Source organism: Lycorma delicatula, chromosome 12 (genome assembly GCF_047948215.1).
Source record: "Lycorma delicatula isolate Av1 chromosome 12, ASM4794821v1, whole genome shotgun sequence".
Taxonomy (NCBI): Eukaryota; Metazoa; Arthropoda; class Insecta; order Hemiptera; family Fulgoridae; genus Lycorma; species Lycorma delicatula.
The window spans coordinates 28934605-28954260 of NC_134466.1; the positions used below are offsets into that span (position 1 = coordinate 28934605).

The following is a 19656-nucleotide window of genomic DNA, read 5'->3' on the forward strand; positions in this document are numbered from 1 at the left end:
TTTTAATTAGTCAAAAATATCTAATAATACACTACCTAATACAATAGTATATGAAAGTTTCCTCTTACCGGACATTAGAATTTGCTAAAGCTGACAGCAGTTAGTATTACAACAATGAGCTCTAGTTTCTTAAACGTTACTTTCAGGAAAAAAAAACAACATCAAACTTAACTACTTTGTTCTTGTTTGGATTGAGGTTTTTTCATTTACGTTGTTTGTAATTATTTTCCCCAAGATATTTAAATTGCATTATTATTTTGACTTTATTACAGTCTGTTTACTTCTTTTAATTTTGTTGATTTTTTGAACATAATTTCTGTCTTCAAATGATATTTTAAGGGCAATTTTATTTGCAGTGTTATGAAGTTCTTACATTTGTGTTTTAGGTTTGTTGACGTCATTTGCTAGCAGTGCCAAGTTGGCGAAACCAAGGCTGTTGTTTTAATTTTTTGGCCTACTTTTATTTTTGAGGGGCATTTTTTCAGCCACTCTCTCATTACCATTTCCAGAGTGTATTTGAATAGTAGTGGTGAGAATCCATTATCTTGGCACAGTCCTGTTTTGATTTCAAATGGTTCTAAGAGATCACTGAATTTCACTTTTGATTTAAGTGTTTGTGAGGGCCAGTTTTATCATCTTTATTGATATGGAATGTAGTCCAAGGTAATTTTTAATGGGGATTCTCTAAGGATGCATGCAATCGTATGCTTTCTTAAAGTCTACAAACATTATCACCACATCTCTGCTTCTTTTTCTGCAGTAATCCATTATTAGCTTGATACTCACGATCTTGTCTGGACAGCTGCTCCAGGGTCTGAAACCTCTCTGGCAGTCTCCTAGTTCTTTCTTAAGTTGTGAACCGATCCCATTGAGGATGATTCTTGAAAGAATTTTGTATGTTGCCTCTAGACGTGAGATTCACTATAGTGGTTTGGGTATTTTTTGTCTGCTTTTTGTGTAGCAGGTGGATGAGGGCTGTAGTCCATGTTCTGGTAATTCTTTTTTGAACCAGATGTTCATGAAAGGGCGATTTTTGCTGGTCTTCCTGTATGTCTCCAGATCTCTACAAAGATCTGATCTGATCTTCTCCCCCTGCTTTGTAATTCTTCATCTCACCCAGTGCCTGGTAAGACTTCTTTTATTATGGGAAGGTTTGTTGATGTTTTCTGGAGGTATTGTGTTAGGGTGCTGAGTCAAAGTTTATAAGTTCTGTCAGTTCTTCGCAATTTAGTAGTTGCAAATATTTAGCTAGGATTTCTGCATTCTCTTTATTGTTATGGGCTGGATTATGGTTTTCATCCTGCATTAGTAAGATAGGAGGTTTGTATTTTTAGATTGTTTTTTAAAGGTTTTGTGGTAGTCTCTCGACTGAGTTTTGTTGACTTCATATTTAAATTTATATATGTATATCAGTAATCTCTGATATTAACATTTTATAAGCTGCTGCAGCAACTAACAATCAGCTGACTGTTCAGGTGTTACCCACTGTTTTTAAAAAACTAGCTGTATGTTAACTTTCACTTACACACAATATTATCTACAAATACTCTAATGTCTGATTAATAGTAAAGAACTAAATATATAAATAAACAAAAAAAAAACTGCTTTTGTCAATTTTGATTCTGACATTTTAATAAAGTAATCTTGGCCACACAAAATAAAATCCATCTTGAAGGAAAGGATTCTATTATCAGAATTTTCCCCCCCAGTATTATAGTAATTTTCAACACAGCTTTTCAACAGAATAACACATTTATGTAAAAATGATGCAGTTATTAAAAGAAAAAAAGTATTTTACTTTTTAAAATTATGCGTGTAAAATGTAATAATATAAGATACATCCATCCAATAAATAATAGTGTTTTCTCTGAAACAAAAATGCAGTCTAGGAATATTAATTTTCAACATTTGTATCAGAAAAATTATTTATATTGAAAAAACTTTAAGAATCTTCTTATGTGGTAGTCTTCTGATCATATCACTGTGTAACTTGAATTCTATCCTCATTTCCCCAACAAACATCCATGGCCAAACATCAGAATCTTATCATACCACTTAGTAGGACAAAGATTTTTCATAGTTATTTAAATCTTCAGGAACAGCACCAGTTTTGTTTCATAAGCTTATTTGAATCTATGTCCATTACTGTACAACATTAAAGCAAAATAAAACCTATCAATCTAAAAAAATTACAGATAGAATATAGGAAATGCTTTAACACAGAGGACACGGTTTTACAAAATTAGTATACGTTAAACAGGAGTAGCATACAGCAATGCTCATGCTGTGATGTATGCAGTGAGGGGTGTACAATAGATTATCAGCTTTACATACTTGCAAAGCACAAAATTAATTTAATTAACATCAGATACTTAAAAACCTGATAAAAACGATTATAATTCAAAGGGTAACATATTATGAAAACAGGGAGGGGTATTGATGTCTAGTATGTGGAGTATAATTTAAAAATAAAAAATAAATAGTTATTCTGAATACATGATCTAAATACATCTCACATATACATAGAATCTCTACTAATAAATTAAAAATTAATAGCTCAATTATTATTATTGTATAACTTTTAAATAAATGAAACAAAATATATTAATATAAAACAGCTGCCATGGGTCACCTACCTTAACATCTGTAAAATTATTTTGTGCCGACAAGGACATCAAAAGTCCAGCTGCCTGACTGACACCATGCATAGATTGTTTCCTAGGAGATGGTGATTCTTCATCCGCTTCATTGTCGGTTGAATGACCAGAATCTGTATCATCATGATTTTCATTATCACGATTTCGAGAAACCGATCGAGAATTAATCGATGAATTCCTCGATCTTCGTACTGCTCTTCTCGCCCTTGCTCTACTGACTGGTTGATGTACAGGATGAGATCGACCTCTTCCTTTTCGCCTTTGAAAATTAATAAATGAGCAAATCAATATTAATGCAATCAAAACTGATGTAGTTTGAATAAAGTCAAAATATCTTAAAAATTACTCATTTCTGTAATAAGCAGTTTTCATCTTTCACACAACAAAATATTAAATTTGGAAAACCCCACATATTACTTTCAAATATTTCAAAAGTTGTGCCAGCCTTCTTTTTTTTATACAAAAAATTATACGCAAAAAAATATTTATTAGTAATACATGGCTAATATTACTTAGATCTCAGATCGAATGCACAAATTAATAGTTTTTAGATTTTTATTGGTAAAAAAAATCCTTTGCTGATAAAACTTCAAATAAGAATTGCTTATCTGGTAAACTTCTATACTTTGAAATAAGGAAACAATTGAGTGTTTCCTTATTCTAAATGTCTTTTGAAAAGAGCAGACAATATAATTGTTACAATAATTTATTTTTCTTTATGTAAATCATTAAGTACTCATCATAAAGTAGCATTTTCTTATTTCCAAAATGAGGCCAGGCCATAATAGAATTTCTAAACACTTAAAACATTTTAAGTAGTTGAAAATTTTAAAATTCTTCTACAAGTCTCATTTTAAATGTCTATGTTAGAAAATAAAATTTATTTTCAAGCCTTTGCAACAAATGTATTCTTCTACATTTCTGGCAGCTAATTTTCAGGATGGCTTCTAAAATTACCAAATGGGTTATTTTAAACAAAGTGAAAAGTATTATTAAAATAAAAAAATATATATATTCTTTACTTAGGTATTATATTTTAACACATCTTTAGTTATTTACAGTGAACATAAAACAACTAGACTGATCTTATAATCACATTTGTGCAAACACATTAATTACCTTCGTCTCCTGACTGAATTGTTTTTATTTTGTGGACCAGGTTGCTCTTCACGATCTTTCTCCTTGTTATGAGCCATCTTACTTTCTGCTACAATTGATTGTTTCTCTTTATCCATATCAGTCGAATCTTTCCGTTGCTGAGCTTGACGTGCAGCCTCTTGTTTTCTTGCTTGATCTTTTTCCATTCTTTCAAATGCTTTCATTATCGCTTCCATTTTTCTTTCTTCTCTTGTCTATAAAAAAAAGAAGAATAATAATGAACATTTTAGTTTAAAGAAGCAAATTTGTAAATTAAACCGTGAAAATGAATCAAACCTAAAACTATTCTAGTTAACAATTGCTTCTATTCTGTGAAAATGCACCACCAGCATTCAAATTCAACTGAATATGAAATTAGTTACTTTTAAAAGGTAATCAGTTTTGCAGAATAATAAGTAAAATAATATATACATTTTTTTTATATACGTAAAAAAAATGTCTGATTTTATATGACCGCAAGAGCTGTATTTACAATTATTTTGTTCTATGAACAAACTTAAAACTAAATTCTACATTCTGAAATCAATTACTTTCAAACATTCTATATCATATAATCAAAATTATTCTATTTTACCAGCTCAACTTCCATTCATTAAACAAGTCACATTACCTTCTAGCGGTGGGGCAACTTTTTATTTCCATATTAAGTAAAATCACTGAATTATTTGGCCACTATCAATAAATTACTTTTTGAGAAAAGGTATTATTTTAATGGAACATTAAAAAGGAATGTATATTTTAACATTTCGGTTAACTGATTTGTTGCATCACAAGGCAGCTGTTGAATGATGCTGCAGAACTCATCATTGTAGAGATTTAACTAATGGCAAACAAGATTAAATATTATTAAATAAATAATTACTGTTAATTAATAAGCAAAATATATTGTGTAAATTAATGTAAAGTAAAATTATGCAAGTACACAAATGAATGACCACATGCATGTGTACCCAAAGCAAGAAAATAAAATTAATATGCTTTATGTAAGAGTTAACTAAGAGTAAAAATAAAAAGCTCCTTTTCATGCTGGCCAGCTAGTGCTTGTACCTTCTCACATTATATATTCCTTCATCGAGTACACATATATCCCCTCACACTCTTGCTCAGTCACTCACTATCACACACACATTGTTTTTTTTAAAGCCACATAGAATTGGAACAAATTGCTCTATAGTGAAGACATGGCTGGCCACCATGTTTGCACAGGAAGTTCTGACAAAGTTCAATCGCATGAAAATTTAACTACTCAAGACACAACTTTAAATATTTAACAATTTTAAGATTGTTATTACTTAAGGAATAACAATTAAAAAAAAAAAAAAACTGCAATAAATTTTTCAATTCATTCTTAGGTTACAGAGGAACAAAAAGTGCAGTTTTAACTTACTATCTAAAGTACAGTTACATTCTTAAAAACAAAAAAGGATACTTATTACGTTCTAAAAACAAAAAGAACATTTACCAGACATAAAATTCATCATTTTAAATTACAGTAAAGCATTCATTATCCAAATCAATTAACAATTACAATTTCATGAAAACTGCATGGTATATTGGAAAAAATTCATCGTTACAAGGCGTAAAAGATGAAGTTACATGCAATTTACATAAGTTATGTAAAGGTTGCCAAACAATAAAGCTATAAACAGACTGCAGTAAAATTTTATTTTTTTAAATTACTTATACACAAATATTAACTTTACTGTAGAGGTATTGCACTTAATAAAAAAATCAGATTATATGATTGCTATAAGAGAATAATTTGAGTTACTGTGCAATAATATAATAACCTACAGGGCTTCCAGATAAATAAAATTTCACATGCCTAATGTCTGGATAACTCAGACAACTCAGGAATGGTCGGCCTAAGTCTGTACAAGACTATACCTCATATCACATGTCTCAAACATCAACCTCATCGCATCAGGCCATGGAGGGAGGGGTTGCTTAATGCACTAGTTGAATAGATTGCAAGTTGAATTCTTAATGTAGATTGCAATTCTAATGTACTTACACTTGAAGTGAAAGTAAATAATAATAATCACCCCATGAAATAACCTGAGTATTACTATAAGAAACAAACAAAACTAATATATTTCAAACTCAATGCATATTTCAAGGTGATAAAGATGGGATTTAAGACACTACAGAATTTTTTTAAAAGATGGCATAATGACAGAAAGTTCAAGTTAACAGTAGTAATTCACTTTCAGGTAAAAAAAAAAAAGTAGATTAACACCTTCAAATGGAATGTGTATAAGTAAAATTAAACTGAAGTCATAAACTTACCATTTTCTTTTTTTTATCAGATGCTTCCTTTTCATTCTCAGCACTAGCACTATTACTATTATTATTATTATTATTATTGCTGTTGTTATTGCTGCTGCTGTTGTTGTTCATAATTTTCTTATTACCGATAACTTCTTCTTCATTGATAGAATTATTACTGTGAATATTGTTATTACTATTGTTAATATGATGGTGGTTCATTTTACTACTATTATTGTTATTATTAACAACAGTATTATTATTATTATTATTAATATTATTATTATTATTGATAACATTACTACTCGTATTACTGTTATTACTATTAGACATTTTATTTAAATCCTCTTTCTTATTATTGACACTATTACTGTTATTATTGTTATTATTATTACTATTAATATTATTAGCAGACAGTGAACCACCATGCTTCGTTGAACTCGTATTATTATTCGTCACTGATGTTATAGATGATGATGAAAATACAGATGTTGATAACGCCGATGACGATAATGATGTCTTAGTAAGACGTGACCCGCCTGATAGTGCTGAACGTGTCAATGGAGGCAATGAAGGAGGCGATGGTGGTGAGGCCGGTGATTGAGGTTGTTTATCGGAGACAACTGTGACAGAATTTGTCATTAAAGATGATGAAGAAGATGGGTTATTATTATTATGTTTTGATGCATTAGTTTTTTCAACAGTACTATTAGTATTTACACCACGCACTTCTAAAGAATGATTTTCAGATGCCGTTCGTCTTCTACCTCTTCTTCTTTTTTCAACAGTTGATCTATTAACAAAAAAAAATAATTTTATTTAATGGTAATCAATGAATGTATAAACAAAATAAAATCAATGTTTCAACAATGTATGATTATACTTTCTTAAAATATCTATTTTCTTTTTATGTGACACAACTTCAGAAATTTCTGGTAATCTGATCAAGGTCATAAACCATGCAATTTAAAAAAAAAACTCTCCCACCTAGACCACAAGTTAGGACTCAAAATTCAACTGGACAGAAAATTATGGCATATGGCCTATACAATCCAAAACAAGTTTCATATTTAAAAAACAGCAATTCCTTTTGATACTTGTAACTTGCAACAGTCATTTACAATAGCCCAATAAATGTGGTTTGTACAACCAGTTTCCCAGTGAAGTATAGCATTTTTAGTTTATTTTAACACTTAATTTTTTTGGGGAGGGCCGAATCTTTTAACATTTGATAATATAATTAATTTATTTATATAAGAATTTTATTTATTTTTTCTTATATATATTATTTTACTGAAATTAATCTTTTTAAGATTCATATTGTTCCTCTGTATTGTTAAATTATATTGTAAATTCTATAATATTAACCACCTAGTACAGAATATTGAAATAAGACGTTATCTTACCTAATTTTATCGAGAAAATACTTTCACAGGATTGTATCCTCAGTCATGACAGAATTATTTTTAATTAAATTACATACTAAACATTAAAAATACTAAAATAAACTATTCATTCTGTAACATTTTTTACATTACTGTAACAATAAAAAGAAAATTGCATATTAATCTATTATGAATACTGTTATTTCCTGTAGTTTTTATAAGACTGATTCCCTCAAACACTGTCTGATGGTTTATCTAAATGAAATTTTGTTGGTATTTATACGTGTAATATTTTTCTAATATATTAAATTTTTTGATGTGTTTAGAAGTTGTAATATTTCTAAATTTGCTTAATATCAAAAATAGAATGTTTTATTGTTTATGATATTACTGTTATTATAATGTTTATATAAATTAAAAAAATAAAACAACGATCAAAAACACAATAACAGAACACCTTACAACTACAACATACATAACAAAACAGTGAAAACATATACATAAAATAGTTACACCCTCTAATAATATCATAGAAAGCATTACTAAAACTTACAATAAAGAAATATTTAAACCAGCAAAAAGAACTAATAACTACATAAAATATTTAAATTTATAAAAATTTATGGAATTTAAAAACAATAAATTGTGTATGATTGTGATGGTATTTATATAAGAAATACAAAAATAATAAATTAAGTTTATCTAACATAGCAGACCATCAAATAAACATAATAAAAATTTTTAATATGCAATTTAATTAAATAATTCAATCATGACTGAGGATGCAATCTTGCCAAAGTACTTTCATGATGAAGTTAGATAAGACACATCTTATCTCAATATTCTGTACTACGTAGTATATATGTAGAATTTAATATAATATAAAATTATATATATATAATTAATTACAAGACATCCATACATCAAAATACTTACTGGCTATTACTGGAGGGAGCAATGTTATTGTGAACTTTCAAGAGTCCATTTTTCTTCTCTTGTGTTCTCGGAGGACTATCTCTTGTTAGTGATAATTCCTTTTCCTTTTTAATATGACAGTCCCTTTCACCACAGATGCATGGAACACCACAAGTTGAGGTATGTGCAATGGTCACTTCACTGTTTTTATCCACTGCAGCTGTTGTAACAAGGTATAGATGTAATGTACCTTTCTCTATACAATGCCTTATCTACATAAAAAAAAGAAAACAAAACAAAATGAAACAAGCTTTTGACAAAATACTCAATTTCAACCTCTTTTCTAATAACTAGTTTCATTTTATTTATTTTATTAACTTATAAGGATCTTATAAAACACATTTTTTCTTAAGGACCCACACACATTTGCACAACTGACAACTCCATTGTAGCTACAATATATAATGAAATTTCACAATAGCTGCAAGCTGCAGTCTGATGTGCAATAAAATATTTTCTCATTGACAATGTGATAACAGAAGATAAAATTACACAATTCAAATAGTTTTGTACAAAGAACAGTAGAAAAAAGAACAAAGAAAAAGTAGAAAAAAGAACAGTTTATCATACACTGTGAATTTTCAATTAAAAAACTTTTGTAAATACAAAATCTTTTATGAATTTGAAAAACTTTTTGCTCACAAAAAGAATTTCTTTAGCTTACAAAATAAAGATTATATTTATATACCACCTGTTTCTTACTTAATGTTTTCCCCCATTAGTCATTAAGTGATTCTTGTGTATTTTATTATAGCTCTTTGTCAAAGTTGATAGTACTATACAGGCAGAAATGATAAATTTTAAGAAAACAATTTCTGCTGTGTTTCTTTATTACACACCCTTAGTTTCAATTAAAGCTAATTGTGAAAAAGTAGCAAAAAATTCACTCTTTCACAGGTGGGTTTTGCAAAAAATACAAAAAACAAAGTATAATGGAGTTACTTTTTTTTACCATAAAAAAATATATATAAATAGAGCCTGTTACTGATACTATGCGGAAAAAAAGAATCTCTTTCCTTGGTCATCTCATAAGGACACCGGAAACAAGACTGTCAAGAAATATCATTGAACAGCTCTGGTTCCAAAAGCTAGAAGTAGGATGGATCAAAGAAATTAGAGAAGATATGAAAGAATTGGGAATTTCCCTGACTGACCTACAGAATAAAACTGGAAAAATTACAAAGCTAAAAGACAAGAGCATTACATTTAAACAAAAGACAGACAAAATACAACGAAGAGGGTGTTTACGGATGAAGAAAAGAAACAAGATCTGAACGGATGAAGAAATACTGGGCAGCTCGGAAGAGTAAAATAACACACTTTCTCAGAAAAGATCCAACTAAAATTGACTTAAGTGGTCCCATGTTGGCCGTAAAAGCATAATAATAATAATATTTATAAACACAGTGGAAGAAATATTTATAAAGGTATTTTATTTTAGCTCTAAAGTTTTTAAGAAGATTATAAAGGAATTATTTTATTATCACCTTATTCTCCAAGACTCAAAAGAAGCTTGTTAAATAAATCCTATCAAATGAATTATTACAACAGACTTCTTTAACTGGTTATTTTTTAAGCATTAATAAAATGTGTTTGATATCAAACAAACTGATTCTATTAAAATAAAAAGGCAATGGTAAAAAATAAGATTACATAAAATTAAACCATAGCCCTGAAACTGTAAATACAATAATAATTAATATCCATACAAACTATACAGATAAAGACTGTATTTATTTTCACATATTAATTATTTTAAAAGCAAAGAAATTAATCTTTAACATTACTGATAAAAGAAAAAAATTACCTCGGCATTTGGTTGACACGATCTTCTAACAAATCTAGCATCATTTCCATATGTTCGACAATCCACGCAAACTTCTGTGTTATCTCTTGGCAACTTATAATGAAATATATGTGGTCCAGGAGGTGGTGGAGCAGCAGGTCTTGGAGGCCTACTTAACCCAGGTCCACTGCTTCCACACAGCATATATTTACCACGTAATTCAATTAATGGCTGATTCATTGCCACATTAACACATGTCATAAGTATCTGTAATGAGAAACATTTATTTAAATAATAAGCTAATTTTAACATATATTTACAACTAGCTGACCCGGCGATGCTTCGCCATTGCAGATTTGAGCTATATATATATATATATATATATATAGATGAAATGAACGCAAATGAAAGTTTGATAAAAGATTAAAAAACTGAACATTACAGAACTTCATAAAATTTAACTTTTCCCTTTTTTCATTTTCACAAAAAATATCTCTTTTCATGTAACTAATATATATTCTGAATATGAGCCAAATCAGACCATAAATACAATTTTCCAAAATATCACGACCCCAGCAGATCCAAACTAATTCAGAAACCTTTGCGGGGTTTTGTCTTCTTTTTATTGTGTTAATTTTAATAATTACTTCTTTGATAACTTATGTTAGAAGACATTTTAGATAAACATGTGCTAAAATAAATGATAACGAGTTCTTTTAGGTGGTTTATAATCCTTAAAAATACATAATATACATCTCGGAATTGTACATGTTTTTAAAAAAATTTCTAAAAAGCAAAAGATTCTCAAATCAACAGTATGGTTTTCCATGTTTAAACCTTCACTTTCATCCAAATGGAATGAGTTTGGTAATTACTGTATTCTAATTACTGTTATTAAATTCCTCTGGGTGTCCCATTGTAAGATTTTCTACAAAAGATTTTTTAAATGAAAAATTACAAAGGAAAAAAATTGAATAAATTTTCTTTTTTTAAAGAAAATATTAGTCTGTTGCAGGATTGGTGCTACTTATAACCTCATGTCATTTTTGGAAGTCAAAGTATTTTCACAAGTCACTTAAAAACAAAACAAAGCAGGTAAACTTTTCTGTCATGAATATATAATAAAAAAACTATTTATATTTTATTTGAACAAACATGTAAAATTTAGACAAAAATAATACATATTTCCTTATTGTACCACAGTTCATACTTTATACTGTATCCTGTTTCTAAATTTGAATATAATGTAAGTTTCATGATTATTGTGTTTATTACACAATAATTTTTATTATACAGGCAGTAAACTGCTAAGAGCTTCCATATTTAAATAAAAAACTAACTTCAAAAAACAGACTTAAAATAATGCACTGGAGGGTAATTTTTTTTTTAATAAAGATTCAATAAACAAAAAAAAATTGTCAAACTAAATTTATTTTAACGATCAAATTAAATATATATTTACAGAAATTAATCTTTAAGATTCAGAGATGTTGTGGCAAATTGATAAAGAAAGAAGCATTTGGCAAAATATAGTTAAAAGAAGAGACAAACTTACATACAGACCACATCATATTAAGGCATTCTGGATTAGGAATATTTAATATTGGAGGGATATCTAGATGGGGAAAATTGTGCAGGCAGGCAATGTTTGGAATACATAAAATAAATTGTTAGGGATTAGGATGTAGGGGGGATATACCAAAATGAAACAACTGGCACTAGATAGGAAATCTTGGAGGGCAGCATCAAACCAGTCAAATGACTGAAGACAAAAAAAAATCGTTTTTGACTAGAAAGAATTTGAATGAAATAGCTTATTCCGATCTCTCAGAAGCACTTTCTGCAATTGTTAATTGACAATTGTACTTTATAAGGCAACGAACCATGAGAACATTTTCAGCAGTAGCACTTGTCCTTGGGCAACATTGGTGACCTTCATTTTCATATAGTCTCGTCCTTCCGACAACTGCTATGCCAATCATACACTTGAGTCTTTTTAAGTGTGTTGTCCCCGAACTGTGTCTGAAGTCTTCTCAAAATTTCAGATGGTTTCACACCCTCTGCTGTGAAAAATTTAATAATACATTGTGCAATGCAAAATGATACCTCCTGCCAGAGCAGGAGGTATCATTGTGATACTCACTAGAAAAAAGTAGCGAGCTGGCTTTCTAAGAATGGGATCCCCTCCACGCATCCCTACATACAACACTGAGAAGCCACGGGTCCTCTCCATTAGCTGTGCGCAAGGACAACAAAAATTCCGGTTTATATTTGATTCACCCTCATATGTAATAAAATGTTGTAATAATAATCAGTTGATAGTAAAATTCTTTAGTTTATATTTATTTACTTTTTCTTGTATTATTTATTATCAATATTATTATTTATTATTATCTTTTACGACTGCATAGGATCCCTTTTTTTTGTCTTCGGTCATTTGACTAGTTTGATGCAGCTTTCAAAGATTCCCTATCAAGTGCCAATCATTTCATTTCGGTATAGGATCACTTTAGTCACTCATTATCCAAGTCTCTTCGATGTTGTTATGTTTGGGCCTTGCAGTCCTCCCAGTATGTTTTCATATGTTCTGATCTTTGTGCCTATTCTAGTGTTGAAAATGTTTGTGTTGTGAGTTTTTTCTTGTGAGTATGAAGCGAGTGTTTTTCTCCTTGATTTTCTTGTTAAGTTTTATCTTTCTGTTGTTTCTTCTGGTGTAAGGCCAATTTCCTTCAGATCCTCTTTTATTTCTCTGACTCACCTGCATCCTGTTTTGGTGATTTTTCAAGTCAAGATTACACTGTACTAGCTGTCTCAGAAGTTTTGAATCATGCATCCTCATATGTCCAAAGAATCCTAGTCACCTCTTACGCATGATATCATTCATCAGTTCTAACTCTTTCTATACGACTTTGTAGGACACAAACCACCACTGCCTGTCTTTCTGATACTTTTTATTAATGCAGATTTTTCTTTCGATTTTCTGGAGTCTATCTGTCTTTAATTGTTTGTTCAGGTGTAAGAGTATTTCTGCTGTATAAATGGCTTCGGTTTTACAACTGTATTATAGTGTCTTATTTTTGCATTTATTGACAGGCATTTTTTATTTTAACCAGGTTAATTTTGTAAAGCCAGTTAACCATATTAATTAACCAAGTTACTTTTTTTGTACCAGGTTAATTTTTTAGCTTTAGCTAGTTTGTTTCTTTATATTTGGATTGAGGTTTTTTCGTTTAGGTTGTTTGTTATAATTTTTCCGAGGTATTTAAATTGGATTAATATTTTGATTTTATGACAGTTTATGTTTACTTCTTTTAATCGTGTTTGTTTTTGAGGCATAATTTCTGTCTTTTCAAATGATATTTAGAGGCTAACATTATCTACAATGTTTTGAAGTCCTAATATCTGTGGCTTAGCTTCGTCAATGTCATTTGCTAGCATTGCCAAGTCATTAGTATTTCCAAGACAGTTTGTTTTGATTTTTTGGCCTATTTTTACTTTTGGGGACATTTTGAGCCATTCCCTCATTACCATTTCTAGAGTGCAGTTGAATAGTAGTGGTAAGAGCCCATCACCTTGGTGCAATCCTGTTTTGAACTCAAGTGGTTCTGAGAGCTCATCTATGAATTTTACCTTGAACTACATGCATGAGGGTCAGTTTTATCATGTTTATTAATTTGGTATGTAGTTTGTGGTGTCTTAAAATTTTTAGTAGGGATTCTATGTAGATGCAGACATAAGCTTTCTTAAAATTTACAAATGTTATCACCATGTCTGTTTCTTTTCCTGTTGTAATTCATTATTAGCTTTATGCTCATGATCTGATCTGGACAGCTCGTCCAGGGTCTGAAACCTCCCTGGTATTCTCCTAGTTCTTTTTCAAGTTGTGAACCGATCCCATTGAGGATGATTCTTAAAAGAATTTTCTATGTTTGTCTAAGGAGTGAGATTTCCCTGCAATTGTTAGGGTCTGTTTTGTCCCCCTTTTTTATGAAATATTTAGTTAGGATTTCCACATTGTCTTTGTTGTTATGGGCCAGTTTACTATATTTTCATTCTTTATTAGTAGGGTTGGGAGTTCACATTTTTGGAGCTGATTTTTGAAGGTTTTGTAGTAGTCTCTCAACTATGTTTTACTGAATTCTTCTTCTATTAACTTCAGTGTGTCTTTTGATGTCGTCATTTTATTATATTCTCCTTAGGGTTCAGGTAGTTTCTTTTCTTTGTTTTACTAGATTTTGGAATGATGTTTCTGATTTTTGGGATTGGTGAAACTGCCATGCTTCATATGTTCTCTACTATTTTGTCACATTCCCTGTTCCACCATTGATGTTTTTTATGAGATTTTATTGGGGCTAATTCTTTTGCAACTTGTTTCAAGGTTGTTGACTAGATTTTCGAGTTTATCTGAGATTGTTATTTTTTCATTCTTGATTAGTTGGGTAAGGGTCTTTTATTTTTTAGTTGGGGACTTGGTTTTGTTGTTTTCTTTGGGGAGTAAATTTAATTTTATTAATTCTGAATTCTGTGCGTAGTGATCTGAGCCTGTCTACTCCTCAGACGACTTTTACGTTGTAGATCTCCTTGTGGTGAGTTTGTCCATGAAGACATGATCTAGCTGCCATTCTCCTTTAGTTTAGTCAGGGTGTTTCGAGGTTTTGAGTTTTCCTATTGAAATATGTGGATTTTGAGATTAGGTTGTGATGTCTGCAGAGATCGACGAGTCTCTGTCTGTTTTTGTTTGTTTTCTTTTGGGCAAGCCATTTTCTGATGATGTTGCAGTATCTTCTTTAACTGCTAGTTGAGCATTGAAGTCTCCAATTAATTATTTGGCATGATTTTTAGAGATGTTATTTATAGTCAGGTTGAATAGATCTCGGAATGTTTTTGTTTCTTTAGTCTTTTGGAGTTATTTGTATTATTAGTGGGTGCATGGAAATTTATTATAGTATAGACTTTATTACATGCTTTTAGGGTGAGTGTTGAGATTCTTGGGGATTGTGACTTAAATCCTTGTATGGAGTTTATTATTTTGAAGATTATTAAAAAGCCTGCTCCAAACTGTGGAACATTTTTTATCAATCTTTTCCTGGGTATACCCTTGTAGAGCATATATTACTTACAAAATTTAAAATTTTAATTAATTTTTTATTTATTTACTCCATCAGTACCTATCCAATGACAGACTAAATTTTAGTCTTTCATTAGTGATAGTATTTTAACTTCTTAACTACATATACATATAAAAAAACTAAAGTTTATTACTGTTTCTACAGCATCAAATCTTACTAACTACATCTGAAATCTAATTAAAGTTTAATATATACTAGATTATATATATTTTTTTTCTAGTGAGATCAATCAGTAATTCAATAAAAAAAATTGTATGGTCAGTTTCTTCTTCCAACTCTAGCAAGTTGAAAAAAAAAAAAAATTAATTAAAAATAAATTTAAACAACTACCTTAATGCCAGAAGGCAGAAGAGAAATACGGCACTTTGGAGTGGCAAGTAGATTCGATGGTAGACGTAAATCAGAGTGAACACCATTTACTTTAATATTAGCGATACGTGCTCTAAGTTCAGGTGAATAATGATTTGTAACTGCTTCTTCATAACTATCAATCCACTGACGCAATTGTTGTACACTATCAGCAACATTTGTGTTATTTGTTGGTGAAGTAGAATTCTTATCATGGTGGTGGTGGTGGTGCTGATAATGATTCATTTTCTCGGTCAATGATGATGATGAAGAAAGTGAAGATGAAGATGATGATGACAATGATGATGAGGAAGATGTCGAAGAAACAGATTGAGTAGAATTCTTTTTCTCAACATTTGAACTATTGTTACTGTTGTGAACAGAGTTACTATTTGATGCTGCATTCTATAAATCAAAGAAAAATAGATACACAATTAAAATTTTAACAAAGATTCAAGAATACATGGGTTAATAATAAAGTCATAAAAAATTCATATTCAAATAATAAAATAATTTTTTTTTAAATATTCTAAATTTTTAGTTAAGTATTTTTTACTGAAGAGCCACTTCAGACGGCCATTCTACTATCAACCTTTCTTATTAATAATGCAATAAAACACCTGGACCATCCTTTACACAACTTATCTTAAAATTAATTTTTATTATTCTTGTAATAGTATGAGTTTTATAAAGAATATGAAACTTACAATAATTTTTACAAACAAATATGTTGATTTACATTTTAAAACTAATGTTTGAAATTAATTGAAACCACAAGCAATTTTTAATTGCTAGCATTTACCTAGCTGTAAATCCAAGTGGTCCCCAAAGTTTGAGACTAAAGGTTATACTCGCCTCCCAAAAACAGACCAGACCTGAGGTCCTATGGGACATAGGACCTTTTTTTTTCGCTGGTTGGTACACCAATTACTAAATTTTTATTAATATGCCGTCATGGTACGAAATTACTGAAATAATCGTATTGTAAAGTGGGTACATATGGTTTATGTGGTGGTAGAATGGTAATAGAGTTAGGCGCACAGGGTCTTTGATCTTCCACGGGTAGCTGTTAGTTTAGCAGTTCCTGAGGGCTACGTGGTAGTGTTAGGTGTCTGATGTCTTCTTTGAAGGCAAAACCTGACTAAGGAGGAATTTACTGACGTGAATGTCTTTCAAGGCATTTGCATCAGTGGCATCTCATGAGGCCGACTGTTGACTGTGGATGTGATCAGTCTGAGGGCAAGAAGATGTCCTCCGATTAAACACTTATGGCTAGGAACAGAGGGGGTGGTGTGGCGACCAGAGACATCACAAGGCGGGTGTTCTCCCTCGTGGGGGGGGGGGGGTGTATTGAGATTAACATAAGACAATTCTGGACGTATCTCAACACTCTTAAGTAATGGTTTACATCTTACCTAAAATATGAAGTGTCAGACTGGAAAATTTTTATATCTACAACAGCCATTTTTAATATTATTATTAACATACCAATCTAGCTGAAAACGTTCCAGCCCATATCAGAGAAACAACATTGTTATTATACAGGACCAGTGTTTGGGAATGCATAATAAAATTTACAGCCGAAATGTTTCAAGGCATATTGCCACCCACGCTTAATAATTAGCTGTAACTAGAAATTATTATAAATATACACTGGAATGTTCTAGTGTACCAAAAAATTAATAAAGAATAAAATAATTCTGAAAGTGCTGTATAGTTTTTCCACAGAGGGGAAAGTGGGAGAGCACGAGCACATTAATTACATGGAATCATATTTTTACAAAAAAAAATAAAAATATATATATATATTTATTGGAAAAGTATAAAGATAAAGGTTTAGACCAGAATGAAATAGATATGTTAACGGATGTAAAAAATTAAATAAGAGAATGAGAAATACAGCACTATAGTTAATGATCAAACATGAGTATATTTGGAAGAGGATTATATTTCTTAAAATACCTTTCTTCTTGCTGGAGGTCGTTTATCAACATGCCTTTTTCGATTAGTTTGCCTATTATTTTGTCTAGATGAAGGCTGATTGGAAACTTCTTTTGCAGATTCACGACGGGGTTTTGCTGTTGCACTGAGAGATGACTTTCTAACAGGTTCACTACGACGCCTTGCAACAACAGCTCTCTTTCTAACAGCTGAAAAACATTCATAGCAATAAATAAGTAAAAACTTTAATTTCTACACCTTTTTGTTTACATGAAATTCTTCACTTTTCAAAATGAAATTTAAGTTTTTTTTTTTTAGAAAAATCAAACCATGAATTTTCATTAAGCCACAGCAAATTAATTTAATAACATAATTATTCATAATTGCTTATTAATATGTTAATGATTGGTATTTAAATCAAACATTTAATCTTGAATAATTTAGGATAATTTCATAAGCGAAATATCAAAATCAAATGAAACAAAGTAAAAATACTTTATCTTTTATATATAATCATAAATGTTTTAAAAATTATAGAAATAACATCACTTTTAAATCAAGATCATGAACTATAAACTATCTAAATGGAATTTAACTTCACATTTGAAGACAGTATAATGCTATCTATACCTTAGTAATATTTATTCATAATTCTATTAGAAAAATTGTTGTACAGCATGACTCTTTATAAAACAATAAATTATTCATTTATTTTTACTTTAACAGTATTATTTTTTGCTCTGATATTGTACATTATGATGATAAACTCAGTTTAAAGATTTAATCCAATGACAATCCATACAATGTTTTGTGAATAAACAAGATTTACTTAATGAATGCGTTGTTCAAAATCAAAACAACATAATTTTGTCAACAATGTACTTGATCCAGTAAAGTATTTTAACAACTTTATACCATTTCATCTGTTTGTTTACATTTTTGATGCAGTCATTGCAAAATGCATTTTGGATTTTTTTATAGTATTTAAGTTCCTAGGTATTAGAATGAAACATTTAATAAATAAATAAAATAAATAAATTTATATATTCTTAAGTACAGGTTCTCTTGTAAAAGCTGTTGATATACAATATATTGTAATTTAAGAGAAAAACATAGTTATGAGGAGCATACAATCTAAACAGTAATCAATCACTGATGTCTAACCAATAACTCTGGAAATAAGCAATTACAACATTGTTAGTACTATAAGATTATTTTTGACAATGACTATATTTTCCACACTCAATTACATGAACAATTCACCTTTATTTAATTTCAATTTTTGAATTTTGTTACAGAGCTAAGTTTTTTTTTTTTTGTCTTCAGTCATTTGACTGGTTTGATGCAGCTCTCCAAGATTCCCTATCTAGTGCTAGTCGTTTCATTTCAGTATACCCTCTACATCCTACATCCCTAACAATTTGTTTTACATATTCCAAACGTGGCCTGCCTACACAATTTTTCCCTTCTACCTGTCCTTCCAAAATTAAAGCGACTATTCCAGGATGCCTTAGTATGTGGCCTATAAGTCTGTCTCTTCTTTTAACTATATTTTTCCAAATGCTTCTTTCTTCATCTATTTGCCGCAATACCTCCTCATTTGTCACTTTATCCACCCATCTGATTTTTAACATTCTCCTATAGCACCACATTTCGAAAGCTTCTAACCTTTTCTTCTCAGATACTCCAATTGTCCAAGTTTCACTTCCATATAAAGCGACACTCCAAACATACACTTTCAAAAATCTTTTCCTGACATTTAAATTAATTTTTGATGTAAACAACTTATATTTCTTACTGAAGGCTCGTTTAGCTTGTGCTATTCGGCATTTTATATCGCTCCTGCTTCGTCCATCTTTAGTAATTCTACTTCCCAAATAACAAAATTCTTCTACCTCCATAATCTTTTCTCCTCCTATTTTCACATTCAGTGGTCCATCTTTGTTATTTCTACTACATTTCATTACTTTTGTTTTGTTCTTGTTTATTTTCATGCGATAGTTCTTGCG

At 30.0% G+C, this 19656-nt stretch overlaps 1 protein-coding gene across 5 annotated transcripts in view; it reads right to left on the bottom strand.

Moving 5' to 3' along the window:
• Positions 1–19656, bottom strand: part of upSET (SET domain-containing protein upSET) — a 91424-nt gene that overhangs the window by 24362 nt on the left and 47406 nt on the right. For all 5 annotated transcript variants that reach the window (XM_075379283.1, XM_075379279.1, XM_075379282.1 and 2 more), the window contains 7 exons: positions 17669–17856; positions 15689–16111; positions 10251–10496; positions 8405–8655; positions 6105–6876; positions 3777–4009; positions 2637–2916 (listed from right to left, as the gene is read on the bottom strand). In XM_075379283.1, coding sequence (XP_075235398.1) covers positions 2637–2916; positions 3777–4009; positions 6105–6876; positions 8405–8655; positions 10251–10496; positions 15689–16111; positions 17669–17856 — 2393 coding nt within the window. The remainder of the gene's footprint in view (positions 1–2636; positions 2917–3776; positions 4010–6104; positions 6877–8404; positions 8656–10250; positions 10497–15688; positions 16112–17668; positions 17857–19656) is intronic.